General features: G+C 41.6%; 1 protein-coding gene across 2 annotated transcripts in view; it reads left to right on the top strand.

Moving 5' to 3' along the window:
- The window catches only part of MYO16 (myosin XVI), a 531143-nt gene that overhangs the window by 37728 nt on the left and 477417 nt on the right, over positions 1 to 15998 (top strand). The window contains exon 1 of one of the 2 annotated variants that reach the window (XM_029210033.1): positions 15064 to 15224. The exons of the other annotated variant lie outside the window; for it this stretch is intronic. Within the exon in view, the coding sequence (XP_029065866.1) occupies positions 15149 to 15224 (76 nt within the window). The 5' untranslated portion in view covers positions 15064 to 15148. Of the gene's footprint in view, positions 1 to 15063; positions 15225 to 15998 lie in introns of those variants that run through there. 2 annotated transcript variants of the gene reach the window in all.

Genomic DNA, 15998 nt, shown 5'->3' with positions numbered 1-15998 from the left:
ACACACACACCACATCCTCTTTATCCATTCACCTGCCCGTGGACGTTCAGGTGCTTCCGTGTCTTGGCTCTTGTGGATAATGCTGCTGTGAACACTGGGGTGCACCCACTGTCCCTTACACCTGTGCTTCATGCAGTTGCTTACTGTCCGTCCACTGGAACTCTGTTGTTCACCCCATTACCCAGAAAGATCTGACTACCCTGGCATACCCCCTTTTCAACTTTAATTACATGCTTCACTTTCATGATTCTGAAAAAACCCAATCAAGTATGATATATTGATACACCTGTATATATATCACAGCAATATCTTCCAACTGGAGGGCGGTATTCTTTTTTTTCTTTTTTAACATCTTTATTGGAGTATAATTGCTTTACAGTGGCGTGTTAGTTTCTGCTGTATAACAAAGTGAATCAGCTATACATATACATATGTCCCCATATCTCCTCCCTCTTGCGTCTCCCTCCCACCCTCCCTATCCCACCCCTCTAGGTGGTCACAAAGCTGGAGGGCACTATTCCCGAGGACAGGAATTGGAGGAGTGTTTCCGCTGTTAGATTGCCATATGTGGTAGGCAGAACAGTGCTCCTCCAAAGATTTCCACATTCAAATCCCCAGAACCTGTGAATATGTTACCTTACATGGCAAAGGGACTTGGCATAAATGATTAAATGAAGAATTTTGAGCTGGGAAGATTATTTTAGATTATCCCAATGTAATCCTGAAGGTCCTTATAAGAGGAAGGCAGCAGTGTCAGAGAGAGATAGATTAGAAGATACCACACTGCTGGCTTTGGAGATGGAAGAAGGCCCAGAAATCAAAAAATGCAGGCAGGACTTCCCTGGTGGCGCAGTGGTTGAGAGTCCACCTGCCGATGCAGGGGACGCGGGTTCGTGACCCGGTCCGGGAAGATCCCACATGCCGCGGAGCGGCTGGGCCCGTGAGCCGTGGCCGCTGAGCCTGTGCGTCCGGAGCCTGTGCTCTGTGGCGGGAGAGGCCACAGCAGTGAGAGGCCCGCGTACCGCAAAAAAAAAAAAAAAAAAAAAAAAAAAAATGCAGGCAGCCTCTAGAAGCTGGAAGAGGCGAGGGAACAGACTTTCCTCTGTGTCCTCCAGAGTGACCACAGCACTACTGACACTTGGAGTTTTTCCCAGTGAAAGCCACTTTGGCCTTCTGAACTACAGAACTATAAAATAATAAGTTTGTGTTGTTTTGCATCATTACATTTGTAATATTTTGTTACAGTAACAGTGAGAAACCAATACAAAATATATAGAGGAGAGAGTCTGTAAACATTTGATGTGGAAGTAAATGAATGATGGCATGGAGCTTATGATGGAGCATATTAGATTTCATATCAAGTGCATAAGACGAGGTCAGTCCTTGCTTAGGGGATAGAAAGAAGAAGACATTAGTGGGGTGGTGTGAGTGAGGAACAGAGAAAGAAGACTGATGCTGGTAGGTATCTGCAACTGGAGACTTCCAGAATATTGAAATAATATTAAATTGCAAAAACAAAACAAAAAACCCTTCCACTACACTAGGAGACATAACAAAGTGATTAAAGGTTAAAAAACTTTAGGACGTGGAGCAGCAGGAACTCTCCTTCACTGCTGGTGGGAATGCAGAATGGTGCAGCCACTTAGGGAGACGGTTTAGCAATTTATTACAAAACTAAACATCCTCTTGCCATACGATCCAGCAATTGCCCTCCTTGGTATCCCAAAGAAGTTAAACACTTATGTCCACACAAAAACCTGCGTACAGATATTTATAAGCAGCCTTATAATCACCAAAACTTGAAAGCCACCAAGATGTCCTTCCGTAGCTAAGTGGAGAAATAAACTGTGGTCCATCCAGATCATGGAATATTATTTAGCTCTAAAAAGAAATGAGCTACCAATTCATGAAAAGACATGGAGGAACCTTGAATGCATGTTATTAAGTGAAAGAAGCCAATTTGGAAAGGTCACATACTGCATGATTTCAATTATATGACAGTCTAGGAAAGGCCAAACTATGGAGACAGTAAAAAGTTCCGTGGTTGCTAAGAGTTGGGGGTGGGTATGAATAGGCAGATCAAGGAGAATTTTTAGGCCAGTGAAAATACTCTGTATGAAACTATAGTGGTGGATAAGCATGGATAAACATCATTACACATTTGTCCAAACCCATAGAATGTGTAACACCAAGAGTGAACTGTAATGTAAACAAACTATGGACTTCGGGTGGTTATGATGTATCGGCATAGGTTCATCCACTGTAACAAATGGATGTTTGTTACATACTCAAATGGATGAGTAACAAATGGATACTCTCCGGTGGAGAGTGCTGATAACGAGGAGGTGCTATGCATTGTGAGAGCAGTGGGTACATGGGTGATCTCTGTAGCTCCCCCTCACATTTACTGTGAACCTAAAGCTGCTCTGTGGGAACTCCCTGGCGGTCCAGTGGTTAGGACTCTGCGTTTTCACTGCTGAGGCCCTGGGTTTGATCCCTGCTCCGGGAACTGGGATCCCACAAGTCACAGGGTGCAGCCAAAAATAAACAAACAAACAAATAAATAGAGCTGCTCTAAAAATCTAGAGTCTTAATTTAAAAACAAAAATTAAGAAATCTGACTTGAAGTAAAAGCTAGTTCTGGAAATGAGGTAAAGCAGAAGAAACAACCCTGAGCCCACATTGCTTGCAGGAACTTTGGTGCAGACTCTCTGGTCCCTCCCTGGGCAGGAGACTTTGGATTTCTGTCTTTGACGGTCTCCCACGAGATTGGAACTGAATCCAGCTCTGTTTCGTGTCCATCTCGCTGATGGGGCCAGTTGGCTGGCAGACCGTGTCACTGTCTTTGTGCAGCCCCGGCCTACATTGCCGATGGGCAAGCAGTGGAGCATGTGAGCCGTGGGGAGAGACAGCCGACCTCAGGGACGGTTCAGCCGCTGGCGACACCATGCCTCTCCCGTCTGCTGTTTGACAGAGATGCTAGGGGTGCCTCTTCCAGTGGCGTCAGCCTGTTGGCAGCTGTGCACAGAGTCTTGGAAAGAACAAAAGTCTTTGCAGTTGCCTGTTAGTCCAGCTCCACTGTGCCTTTGAGCTTTTAACTCAAATATAACCTGTGGGCAAAGACACAGGGCACGTACGCTCGAGCGATGTCAGAAAATTATCCTCCAGCTGATGTTGACACTTTACTTAGACTTAACGCCTTGGACCTGAATGTGGAGTTCAGAGTTCTTTAACGAAAGTATAAAGAGAGTTTTCCTCTCACCTGCCTAGAGTACAAACAAAATGTAAAATAGAAAAGCCAAGCTTTTGTTAAATCTGCCATTTATATTGTCATGATTTTTAACTAAGGCAAATAATATTGAATCATTTGTAGCACTTAGAGATTTATTTAAGTTATAATGTCAGTGGATATGTAATAGAAATACACTAAATTGAAGGAGGAAAGTAATGATCATCATTTGTCTTTATTTTGTTCTGCTTACCAGAGCTATCGTTCCCTTCTAAATTTGCTTTTTCAATTAAAAAACATTTATTGAACCCCTGCTAATGCTTTGAAAATGAATTATTGCATTTGGGAGAAAACCATCCCATTATTTTTCTCTTTTCTTCTTTGCCAGCAGAGTTAACTTGCTTTTTGAGAATGTGTCTTAAAGAGAAATACTGTATCCACAGCCATAACACATGGCTAAAAATGAACCTAATATTTTACACATTTGATAAATACGGTGTCAGGATGTCTGCACTTTAGCACTTGGCATTGTGCCTTGCGCCTTTTTATGGAAACTTCTTCCTTGCCTTTTGTATAAATACCAAAATCACATTGTCACCTGTGATAGAGCAGCTCCTCCTTTCTTTCCCTTCACACGCTTATTTTTATCCATACTTTCTTAAATATTGGGGTTCTAAAAAGCCATCTGTTCTTTATTCTGTTTTCACACTCCACAGTCCTCTTGGATAATTGTATCTGTTCCCTTGGTTTCATCTTGCAACTATACCAGGTAACTTCCGTAGCTCCTCTTCAGCCCAAGTCTTTCTCCTAAGTTTCAGACCCATGCACCCAAGAGTCTAGTAGACTCTGTGCTGTGGCCAGCTCCTGGGGTCTGAGACTGAACTCATCACGTAGCCCCTGACCCCCCAAATCTACTCCTGCTTCTTTATTCTAGCCCGGCCTGGCTGTAACTCTGATGCCTCCTTCTCAGTTCTCTCATCACCTGGTCCTGCTCACTTGCCATCTCTTGAGTCTGTTTTCTTGTCATCAGTCCTACGGTTAAGACTGTCACTTAGCCTTCTTTACTTCCCGCTGCAATTGTGCGGTACCATCTTAACTGTCCCTTCTACCTTGAGTCTGCTTCCCTTCCATTTCATTCTCTATAGTTATTCCAGAAGTATCTTACACAGCATCCCATTTTTGCTCTGTGAAATCTCCCCATGTTTTTTCATAGCCTAGGGGATAAATTCTTCACCCTTAAGCTTTATGAATTGATCCCTGTCTATTTTTCTCAACTTATCTCTAGACTTCCCAGCTAACATCTACTATTCTAAGCACCCTGTGGTTTCCTCATGGATACTATTGTTTGGGGAGTAAACCTGATGCAAGGGTAGCTTCCAAATGCACTGCTAGCCAGGCCATCCCAGAGGTTGCAGGGCATAAAAGCTGACGCTCCAAATTAAAAATGTCACTAACTTAATTTAAAACACACAGCAAGAGCGGGGGAAGAGCTGAGTGCGTTAATGTGGATAGGATAGGGTGTGGGCAGCCAGAGGGCCGTACATACTACTTGAGCCCCGGGACACATGACGATGATGGTGATGTGGTTATGCACCTGAATTGAAGGCTAAGCCCATGGATACAAGGTGCCCTGGGCTGATGCCACAGGCTTCCGGTTTTAGAGAACAGGTTCACCTGGCCACAGGTGTGGCTTGCTCATCAGCCTGCCGTCAGACGTGGGCTATCTCTGCTTTTCTAGGGTCTAGAGCACACTGGGGCCGGAAGGGGAGCATACTCGGTGACACTGGTGGGTGGCCACCTTCGGGGGGCCAGAGCTGTCAGCCCGGAAGGGACAAGATCACGGTGTAGCTCTGCCATTGTTACTGTCTATATGCAGTACTCCTATTTGTGGACACTTGTTTTTATTTATTCCGTCTGTCTTTGGCATGTCTCACAGTTCACTAACACTCTTCTGCGTTCTGCCTATGTTGCACTTTCCTCTTTACACATTACCTGTAATTAACATATCCCCTGCATGTTGCCTTTATCTCTCAAAATACCAGCTTACCTACAGTTTACATTGAACACTTTTTTTAAAGGGCTTCAAATGCTTGGCTTTTTTTTCTTAATTAATTAATTAATTAATTAATTAATTAATTTTTGCTGTGTGGGGTCTTCGTTTCTGTGCGAGGGCTTTCTCTAGTTGCGGCAAGCAGGGACCGCTCTTCATCGCGGTGCGCGGGCCTCTCACTATCGCGGCCTCTCCTGTTGCGGAGCACAGGCTCCAGACGCGCAGGCTCATGGGCCTGGTTGCTCTGCGGCATGTGGGATCTTCCCGGACCAGGGCTCGAACCCGTGTCCCCTGCATTAGCAGGCAGATTCTCAACCACTGGGCCACCAGGGAAGCCCCATTGAATACTTTTTATGAGTTTGTCCAATGTGTTTGTGTGTCTTGTCCTTCTAGCAGCATTGAACTCATTCTCAAATGCATAGACTCCAATACTACACCATTCCAGCCTCGCACGATGATGTGTCTCCAAGCCCTCGTTCCTCCCTCCTGTCGTATCTATCTGCCTTCCATTTTCCAGGCTAATTTTCATTCACCCTTCAAGGCCTGATCTTGCTTCTCCTCCCTTCAGAAGCTTCCGTGAGCCTCCATTGCGGACCAAAAGTCCGGGAGATAATGCTTCCTTTCTCTTTGCCTGCTGTAGTATTTAATCACAGTTTACTGTAACTTCATGCTTACCGCTTCGTTCTCTCACGTTACACTGGAACAGCCTTGGGCAGTGATTTTGCCTTGTATCTGTTGGTATTCTGAGTTACGCCGGGCTGAGTTATTCCCAGGGTGGAAATAGGAGGTGTGGGGTGGATAGCAAACGATCTTTCTGTATTTTCCTCCCACTCCCAGTTGCAAGCATTCTGGTTCCACTTCAAGACTGTGATTTCCCCCAACAGTTTAAGAAATCCCAAGAGGTGTCTCACGTGCATTCACGGCACAGTCCTCCCAGCTGCCCCGTGGAAGGTGCCACCGCACTTCTGCCCTCCCCTGGCTCCCCCATGTCATCTGCGGCTGACGACTCTAGTGCCCGAGGAAGGAGATGAAACCTGTCCTCCAGGGTCCCAGAGCAGCTGTGCTCTCTCACTGGAGCCTTGGTTTCCTTCAGGTGCCTTGTGAAGCTCCTTGGAGGGTCGCTTCGTTTGGTGGTAGATAGTCTCCTTTTATTTTATACTCTGTTCGTGAATCAAGATCACTGCTGTCTTGACTTGCCAACAATTATAGAAATTGTACAACGCTCTGGCGCTACTTTTCCTTCCTGAAATGCTTGGAATCTGACTTCTGTGATCCTGCCCTGTCATGTTACTCTGATTTTTGTTTTTTCTTCGCTTCTTTCCCTGGGGCTTTTTGTTTTGCTTTTCTTTAACTAAAGGCAAAAATCTGAGGTACTGTGCTTATCTCCCAATCTTTTCTATAAATACCTGTCACAGAATGTTCTTCCATTCTTTTGCCTTGAGTTGCTACCTTTACGGTGTTGACTCCCTACTCTAACTGATTAATTTTGCCGTCTTATCCAAGTTTAGTCATGTTCTCATTATTGTCTACTTGGGGGAGGATTTTAATATTTCCCAGATTCCACTAGCTTCTCCAATCTACATGAGCCGTTGATTTCTGTCCTCAAAGTGGGAAATGGTCTGTTTACTCTAAAACCTTAGAAGAGAAGTTTTCTATTATATAAGTACAATGGGTGAAAATATGTAAATAAATTATTCAGGAGAAAGAGTTGAAATGCTTACTCACTCAGCAATCTCTTTATAAAGGCAAGAGGGATTATGCCAGTAAAAACTTGAGTACTACACATGCATTTTCTCTCATTTAACTTTATTGCTAAATAATGATTAAAAGCATGTCTAAAATTGTATATCCATATATAAATATATAGATAGATAAGTAGATAGGCAGATGAGAGATACACATACACGCATGTTGTCACTTAGTAGGGCTACATGATAATTGGATTGAATCTAGCAACTAGCATCAAGTATCCCCTGAGAATAATTAAGGCAATCTTTTATTAAAGTCTCATTATTTTCATTTTTCTTAAAGAAGGATTCCAAATGTTAAGAGCCTTGCTGCAGTAAAATAAAAAGAATAATAATACTGTGATTTCAGTTTTCCACAAAGAGGGCTTAAATTATTCTCCTAGCAAAGATAATGATGGCAGGTGTCATAAACCAGTGGGTTCCCTCCTTTTCTATTCAAGGTGTTCATTGTACCAAGTTCGCCAGTTTTATATTGAGGTCAAATTGGCTTTGGCAATTCCTGCTGAGTTCCAGGCTCCCACTGAATTTTGCTTTAGGAAAAGTCTCTGGTCTTCTGCCCTCTGCCTTTGGGAGAGGACTTCCCATGGGCGTGAGCATCCTTGGTCCTGCTTCCTGAGCCCCCACTGTGAATCAGAGGCAAAGCTGCTGACGGCTGCCTGATATCCTGAGGGAGGGCCCCTCAACAGGGTCTTCTCGAAGAAAATTAGCAGCTGTGGAGAGAATTGGAGAGAATCGCAGAGTGGAGGGCTCTGCTCCATGGGGTGTTTGCAGAGGAAATGTGTGTCTGAGGGCAGTGAAGGGGGGCGGCATTCTTTGTTGTCCTGCCAAAGCCACCGCCCACCCAGCTTCCAGGCTGGATTGTAGATGCTCTGCCCTCAGGGAGTTTTCCCAGCACCAGCTGGCAGAGCTGGTTCCTCCCTCTGCCCCCCCCCCCCCCCCCCCCGCCACCGGAGAGCTCCCACGTGGGTGGGAACCTGCTTCAAAGACTCAGGATGATGCCCTGGAGCGCAGCAATGTGCCAGAGAATGAAGCAGAATCCAAGGCAGGTGTCACCTCCGTCCCTTGGCATGGGCTGAATCATTTTCTCACTTGTTCCTGTATTGGTGAGAGCACAGTTTAGTCCTGTGCCGCCTGTCCACACGGGCGGATGAAGAGGGAGCTGATGAGACATTTGATTCTTCTTCACTTTGCATAAACGTTCCCTCAATAGCACCGTGGGGGGTTGAATTGTGCCCCCCCACAAGCTACATTGAAATCCAATCCCCGTACCTCTCTGAATGTGACCTTATTTGGAAGTAGAGTGTTTGAAGAAGTAAGTAGTTAAGATGGATCCTTAGAGCATCCCTAACGTGACCCGCCTTTGTAAGAGACACAGACACAGACACAGAGGAAGACAGCCTTGGGGAGACAGAGGCAGAGAATGGGGTAGTGGCAGCTGCAAACCCAGGATGAGCAAGGATTGGTGGTAGCCCCCAGGAGCTGAGGAAGGCATGGAAGAGATTCTCCGCTAGTATACCGCCCTGCCGACCCCTTGATTCTGGACTTCCGGCCTCCAGAACTGTGAGAGAATTGTGTTCTGTTTCGAACCACCCAGTTTGTGGCACTTTGCTCTGGTAGCCCTAGGAAACTAATACAAAACACGTATACCGGGAAGATTCTGTAAGAAAAACAAGGAGCGGTACCACCATCATTTTAGAAAACTGCCTTTTTATCTGAAAGTTTAATATTGTGACCTGTGATTCAAGCTGAATGCTAGTGACTGAAACATTGTTCAGGTAAACTACAGACCCTCTCACACCTGTCACAATGATAATACAAGTTAGCTCATGTTCTTTTCATTAGGGCTTTTAGAAGATTTTAGGCATGCACCGAAATGTACTCTCTAGCAAAAAGAATTAACCTTAAATCTGCTTTCCTAGTGCTGAATTACCACTAGTTGGTATTAAAATATCAGGCTAAGAGTGAATGTAAAAGACCCATCTTTCTAGAAAGGCGCGGCAGTGCTGTTTGCAGGAAGCAGTTCACTCTCTACTGGGGTTGGAACGGCAGAGCTTGGCTGGCCTGTTACCATGTTGCAGTTGCCATGGCAACATCAAACCAATGAATGGACCACCTCCCAGAGACAGGGAGGTGAGTACGTGTGAAATTGATTCCGTTGCACACAGGAATACGCTCAAGCCAAATTTGTCAGGATAGCGTTTCTGGTAGGCAACTGCATTTTCAATTATATAGACATGATGAATATGATTTTAAATATTTACCTCGGATATTCTAGTAAAATGGTGTTTGAAAATTAAGTGTGCTATGGAAATTTTATGCTCTTTATATATGCTCTGCACTTGTTTCAGACAACACTGAATTTGTTTTCATTCATCTAAATTTGGATAGCTAAAGCAGAATTTTACATCTGAGATGAATCTTTTAAGTTATGTATCCTTGATGTTTAACTGCTTTTATTTGCTCATTTTAGATTAACATGTTTAGAGAAATGACTTTAGAAAATGTAAATGAAAGTTGTTACTGTATGGTTTTATTTTTAGATAACATCTGTAAAGTGTAAATTCCATTTTACATTGAACAGTGTAACATATAAGTAGTCTAAATCAGTGAAAAATAAAAGGTTTGCTATTTTAGTACTTAAGGGGCCCATGATAAGGTTTTATAAAAATAATGTATTCACATGACATATTACTGAATTGTGTTCACACTCCTTTTCAGCATGCAGTTACTAATATAGTGTTATTCTAGATATGAAGGAGGTCTTGAACTTGGTCCATGTAATCCTTATGATAAATGGTTTATTTTGGGTAATCTGATAAAATAGATATGGTTTGCTTCCTTTCATTTCTTACTTATAGTACATACTTGGCTTTGTCTCCCCGTAAGGTTGCAGAAACTGTACAGAGCAGAGAAAGATCTATCTGTGATGTGGTAATTACTGAAATGCCTTTATTAAATGTGGTTCATATTAACAAAATATATTTATCAGGCATGATCAATTTGAAATTAGAACATGTCTAACCCCAGGGGCCCGGTTCATGCTAAGAGCTGTCTACTTTCCCATTAGTTCAACTTGGAGAACAGAAGAGCATGACTTGTTTACGTAACAGAAACCAATATTTGCTCTCTTTTATTCTCTTCTCTGCATAGTCTTCCAAGGGCAACGTGCGCCAGATCCTGGCAAAACCCTTGCTGACGATGCATTTCCCCTTGGGCGATAAAATGGAACTGTCTAAACTAAAACAATGCTGCCAGAATATTATGACTTTCTAACAGTTCCATGTGGAGCCATTGATTTTCCTTATGAAAAGATACAAGCGTTTTTTAATTCAAACTGAGGTGAGGTATTATCAAACGTGTTCCCTTTTGCTTCTTGATCAACACTGATATTTATTTGAAAGCACTGGCACACGAACGGGATGCGGTACATCAGATTGTACTTTGTACTGTCACACGTGTATCCGTTCCCATATAAATGCTATTACCTATTTCTTGTGTGTAAACCCATTTAGACGTTTGAGCACCCAGACTTAGGGGAAAAATGCATATTCAAAATACTAAATAAGACAAGCCATTCAAGCAGGTAAATCGAATAAACCCTCTGGTACAAAGTTACTTTGGGAATAATGGTATATTTTCTGGTATGAAGGTGGTAAGTAAGCACTGTTTAAAACAGAATCTCAGGAGACAAGAAAAATGTTTCTAAATACAACCTCACTCCATCAATGTCTTGATAGCATTTCTGAATCTGGACTCTGTAATCAACCTTCTAGTTTTAATTGCCCAGGTAAGCTTTTTCATGGAAGGTACCCCGACTGTCAGAGAACATAAGGAGAGGTAGGAAGTGTAGAATAAGGGATTATTCATTTTGAAATCACTGTCACGGTACCCACTGGCATATCATTTGCTGCAGATTTTAAGGGTGTGACAATTTATTAGTGATGAGCTCCATTTCTGGGAGACTTACTGTGTATACTGCTTGAGATACTTGCATTTAAAAATGACATTCTAGGGACTTCCCTGGCGGTCCATTGGTTAAGACTTCGACTTCCAATGCAGGGTGTGCGTGCTCGATCCCTGGTTGGGGAGCTAAGATCCCACATGCCTCGTGGCCAAAAAACCAAAACAGAAAACAGAAGCAATATTGTAACAAATTCAATACAGACTTTAAAACAATAAAAAATGAATAAATAAAAAATGACATTCTAGACAACTGTGATAGTATTTTGGCACACTTACAGGGACCAGTAATGCTGATCCGTGGATCTTATTGTTGCTGTTGTTGTTATTGGTCTGTAATAAGTACAGGCATTGAAGACAGTGTGGCGCTGCTGTGACATCCAGGGGACTGGTCAGGGGAGTCATCTCATCAGTAGGGAGCACGTAGGGTACTGCTGAGCCTATGTGATGTGTTGCAGGTGGTGTGAGCTTGCATACGTTAGTAGGACCACACTTTTTTAAAAGCATTTTATTGAGATATGGTTGACATGGAAAAAGCTGTAGATATTCAATGTACACAGCTCTATGAGTTTGGGGATAAGTATCCATCCATGAAACCATCACCAAAATCAAGGCCATAATCCATCTCCTCCCAAAGTTTCCTCCTGCTTCCTTTATTATTATTGTTGTTAACATTTTTTGTATGTGTGGTAAGAATACTTAGCATAAGATCTACCCTCTTGGAAAATTTTAAGCATACAATAGACTGTTGTTAGCTGTAGGCACTATGCTGTGGAGTAGATCTCCAGAAATTAATTTTGTGGAACTGAAACTTTGTACCCTTTGACCTTCACCTTCTCATTTGCCCCTCCCCCTAGCCCCTGGCAATCCCCATTCTACCCTCTGCTTCTATGAGTTTGACTTTTTTAGATCCTGCCTATAGATGAGATCATACAGTATTTATCTCTCTGTGTCTGGCTTATTTCACTGAGCATAATGTTCCAGTGTTTTCAAGGTTCATCCTTGTAGCGTAACATGTGTCAGAACTACTTTCCTCTTTAACACTGAGTAATATTCCATTGTACAGATATACCGTATTGACTTCTCCAATTATCAATTGATGGACATTTGTTTCTACTTTTTGGCTGTTAAGCATAATGTTGCTATATGTAGTCGTGTATGAGTTTTTGTGCATGTAGGGTGTCAGTTTTTGGGGGTATGTACTTAGGACTGTAATTTCTGAGTCATATGGTAGCTCCGATTTTAACATTTGAGGAGCTGCCAAACTGTTTTCCAAAGGGACAGCAGCATTTTAATATCCCACTAGCAATGTGTAAGGGTTCTAATATATTCATATCCTCACCAACACCTATTATTGTGTGAATCGTACCCATTTTACTGGGTGTGAAGTGGTACCCCACTGAGGTTGTAATTTGCATTTCCCTAATCACTAATCACGTACAGAGTCTTTTCATGTGCCTGTTGTCCAGTTGTATATCTTCTTTGGAGAACTGTCTATTCATATCCTTTGCCCATTGTTTACTTGGGTTGCCCTTTTATTGTCAAGTTGTAAAGAAAGGTTCTTTTTATAGCGTTCTGGATACCAGTCCCTTATATGTTTTGCAAATATTTTCTCCCATTATGTTGGTCATCTTTTCACTTTGTTGATGGTATCAACTACATGACAAAAGTTTGAAATTTTGCTATAGTCCAAATTATCTCCTTTTTTTGCCACTTGTGCTTTTGGTGTCATATCTAAAGAAACCATTGTCCAGTTCAAGGCCACAAAGATCTATGCCTACATTTTCTTCGGAGAGTTTTAGCTCTTATATTTAGTTCTGTGAGCCTGTGATCCATTTTGAGATAATTTTTGTGTATGGTGTATGGAAGGAGTCCGACTTTATTCTTTTGTGTGTGGATACTAAGTTTTTCAGTATCATTTGTTAAAAACCTATTCTTTCCTATTTGCACCTTAGTCAAAATTTAACTGACCATAAATGTGAGGGTTTGTTTATGGACTCTCGATTATATTCCATTGACCTTTATATCTGTCCTTATGCCAGTACCACACTGTCTTGATTACTGTTGCTGTTCAGTAAGTTTTGAAATTGCTAATGTGAGCTCTCTAACATTGTTCTTTCTTTTAAGATTGTTTTGGCTAGTCTGGGTCCCTTGCCTTTTCATATAAACTTTATGATCAGCTTACCAGTTTCTTCACAAAAGTCTGATAGAAATTTGATAGAGTCTGTGTTGAATCATTGTGTAGATCATTCTGGGGAATATTGCCATCTTAATAATATTTTGGCTTTCCATCCATGAACATGGAATGTCCATTTATTACAGGTTCTTTCAACAATGTTTCGCAGGTTTTATTGTACAAATCTTGGACTTCTGTTATGTTTATTTCTAAGCATTTTCATTATTTTTGTTGCTATTATAAATAGATTTTTCCCCTAATTTATTTTGATTTGTTCATTATTAGTGCACAGAAATGTAATCGATTTTTGTATGCTGATCTCATACCCTGAAAACTTGCTAAATTCAGTTATTAGTTCTAATAGATTTTTTTTTGCGTGGATTGCTTAAGATTTTCTTTATACAAGAGGATAGCTTTTGTTGTTAGAGACAGATTTACTTCTTTCTTTCCAATCTGGATGCCTGTTATTTCCTTTTATTGTCTTATTGTCCTGGCTGGAACCTCCATTACAGTGTTGAATAGAAGTGGTGAGAGCAGACATCCTTGTCTTGTTTTGATCTTCAAAGGAAAACTTTTAGGTTTTCATCATTAACTATGATACTAGCTCTGAGTTTTTTGTGGATGTCCTTTATCGGATTGAGGAAGTTCCCTTCTCTTCCTAGTTTGTTGAGTGTTTTTAACAAGCATGTTGTTGGATTTTGTCAGATGCTTCTCTGTGTCTATTGCAATGATCATATGGCTTTTGTCCTTCATACTATTAGTACGGTGTGTTGCATTGATTTCTTTTTACATGTTAAACCAACTTTGCATCCTTGGTATAAATCCTACTGGACCATGGTGTATAATCGTTTTTATATGTTTCCAAAGTTCATATGCTTATATTTTGTTGAGGATTTTTTTTGAATCTATATTCTTTTTTTTTTTGCGGTACGCGGGCCTCCCACTGCCGTGGCCTCTCCCGCCGCGGAGCACAGGCTCCGGACGCGCAGGCTCAGCGGCCATGGCTCACGGGCCCAGCCGCTCCGCGGCACGTGGGATCCTCCCAGACCGGGGCACGAACCCGTGTCCCCTGCATCGGCAGGCGGACTCCCAACCACTGTGCCACCAGGGAAGCCCTGAATCTATATTCTTAAAACACTTGTCTGTAGTTTTCTTCTCTTGTGATGTCTACTTTGTTTTGGTAATACTGGCCTCATAGAATGAGGAAGCATTTTCTCTTCTTTCATTTTTTGGAATTTTTTTGTGAAGAATTGGTATTACTTCTCCCTTAAATGTTTGCTCTAATTCCCAAATGAAGCCAGATGGGCCTGGGAAGCTAACAGTTAAGGCTAGATTTTTGTATCTCTTTGCCTACTTTGGGTACAAGAGTCTGAAATACTTTGTAAGTTCCACCAAGTCCATGTATATGTCTGAGATGATAATATAGGCAGGGTTTATTTAACTGAGGACTTTGTGAAAATTTAAAAAATACATGGAGAATGCTCACATCTGTTTATGATTGTAAATGGCATGGTTATGGCTAAGAGCCTTGCCTCTTTGTTGATCTTGTATCCATTATTCTGTTTTGCAGCTAAGCTTTTCAGTGATTTTGTACCGAGATTAGGGCTTTCCTTTGAGAGGGCCATTATTTTGAATCAAAACATCTCTTGGGTCTATTAGTCGCTTGCTTAAAGTTGTCTTTGAGGACAAAGCATTTATCAAAAACATTCTAAGGCGGTCTAAGGTGACACTGACAGGTTATTGTAATTTTGGTTTTTGCTGTAAGTACATATGAGTAAGTCCAGATCTGATTATTTCAGGTTTTAATATTACTAAGGCAAAAGGGGGGGAAAAAAGATATAACGAGGCAAGCAGTTTGTGCTGTATTTCCCATTATTTTTTTTTCTTCAGGCCCTAAGAAAATACTTCTTTGATGACTGAATCTCTGTGAACTGTGGAAGTCTAGGAGTTGGCTCACCGGTTAAGGATAAGAGGATCCAGTGAAGATGAAAGCAAGGGCATCAGAGGACGGTTCAGAACTGAGGATTAGCCCCGGGAGGAAAAAGAGACAAAATTGTCAAGGTTGGTGAACTGCGGAGAGTAGAAAAAATAAAATCAGTGCCAAGCTGGGAAGCATTTCGGATGTTTAAGTCATGATATTGAAACTGATTTGAGAAATTTCTATAATAATAGAAGACTAATCAGGAGTGTCGCGGGGAATTAGAATCTAAGGTTTTTGTTAGTCGTATGCTGACAGTGAAACATATTTTAAAAGATTTCAAGTGTTCAGGACATGGAAAAATAGAAGAGGTGCAGCATGGTAGGTTTTAGCTTCACACCTGCTTAGAGGTTTGTGTATTTCAAAAGAAAACCAAGTAAGGTATCTAGTGCTTTTTTGTTTCTGAAAACAAAATTGGCTACTTGCAAATTCTTGTGGAATTATTTCTAAGTGTTCGCATTATTTTTGTCGCTATTGTAAATAGATATCCTTTCCTAATTTCATTTTGATTTGTTTATTATTAGTGCACAAGAACGTAATTGGCTTCAGTACGTTGATCTTGTACTCGGCAAACTTGCTGAATTCAGTTATTTAGTTCTTAAAGATTTTTTTGTATGGGTTTCTTGGAATTTTCTATATACAAGATGATGTCTTTTGTTGATAGAGGTAGTTTTATTTTTCCTTTCCAGTCTGGATGCCTGCTATTTCCTTTTACTGTCTGATTGTCCTGGCTGGAACCTCCATTACAATGAATAGAAGTGGTGAGAGTAGACATCCTTGTCTTGTTTTGTTCTTCAAGGGAAAACTTTCAAGATTTCACCATTAAGTATGATGCTAGCTCTGGGTTTTTTGAAAAT

The sequence above is a fragment of the Monodon monoceros genome, unplaced genomic scaffold (genome assembly GCF_005190385.1).
Source record: "Monodon monoceros isolate NGI ecotype Baffin Bay Population unplaced genomic scaffold, NGI_Narwhal_1 Super_Scaffold_8, whole genome shotgun sequence".
Classification (NCBI taxonomy): domain Eukaryota; kingdom Metazoa; phylum Chordata; class Mammalia; order Artiodactyla; family Monodontidae; genus Monodon; species Monodon monoceros.
Note: the sequence above shows the minus strand (reverse complement) of the source record. Positions and strands in the feature narration are given on the sequence as shown.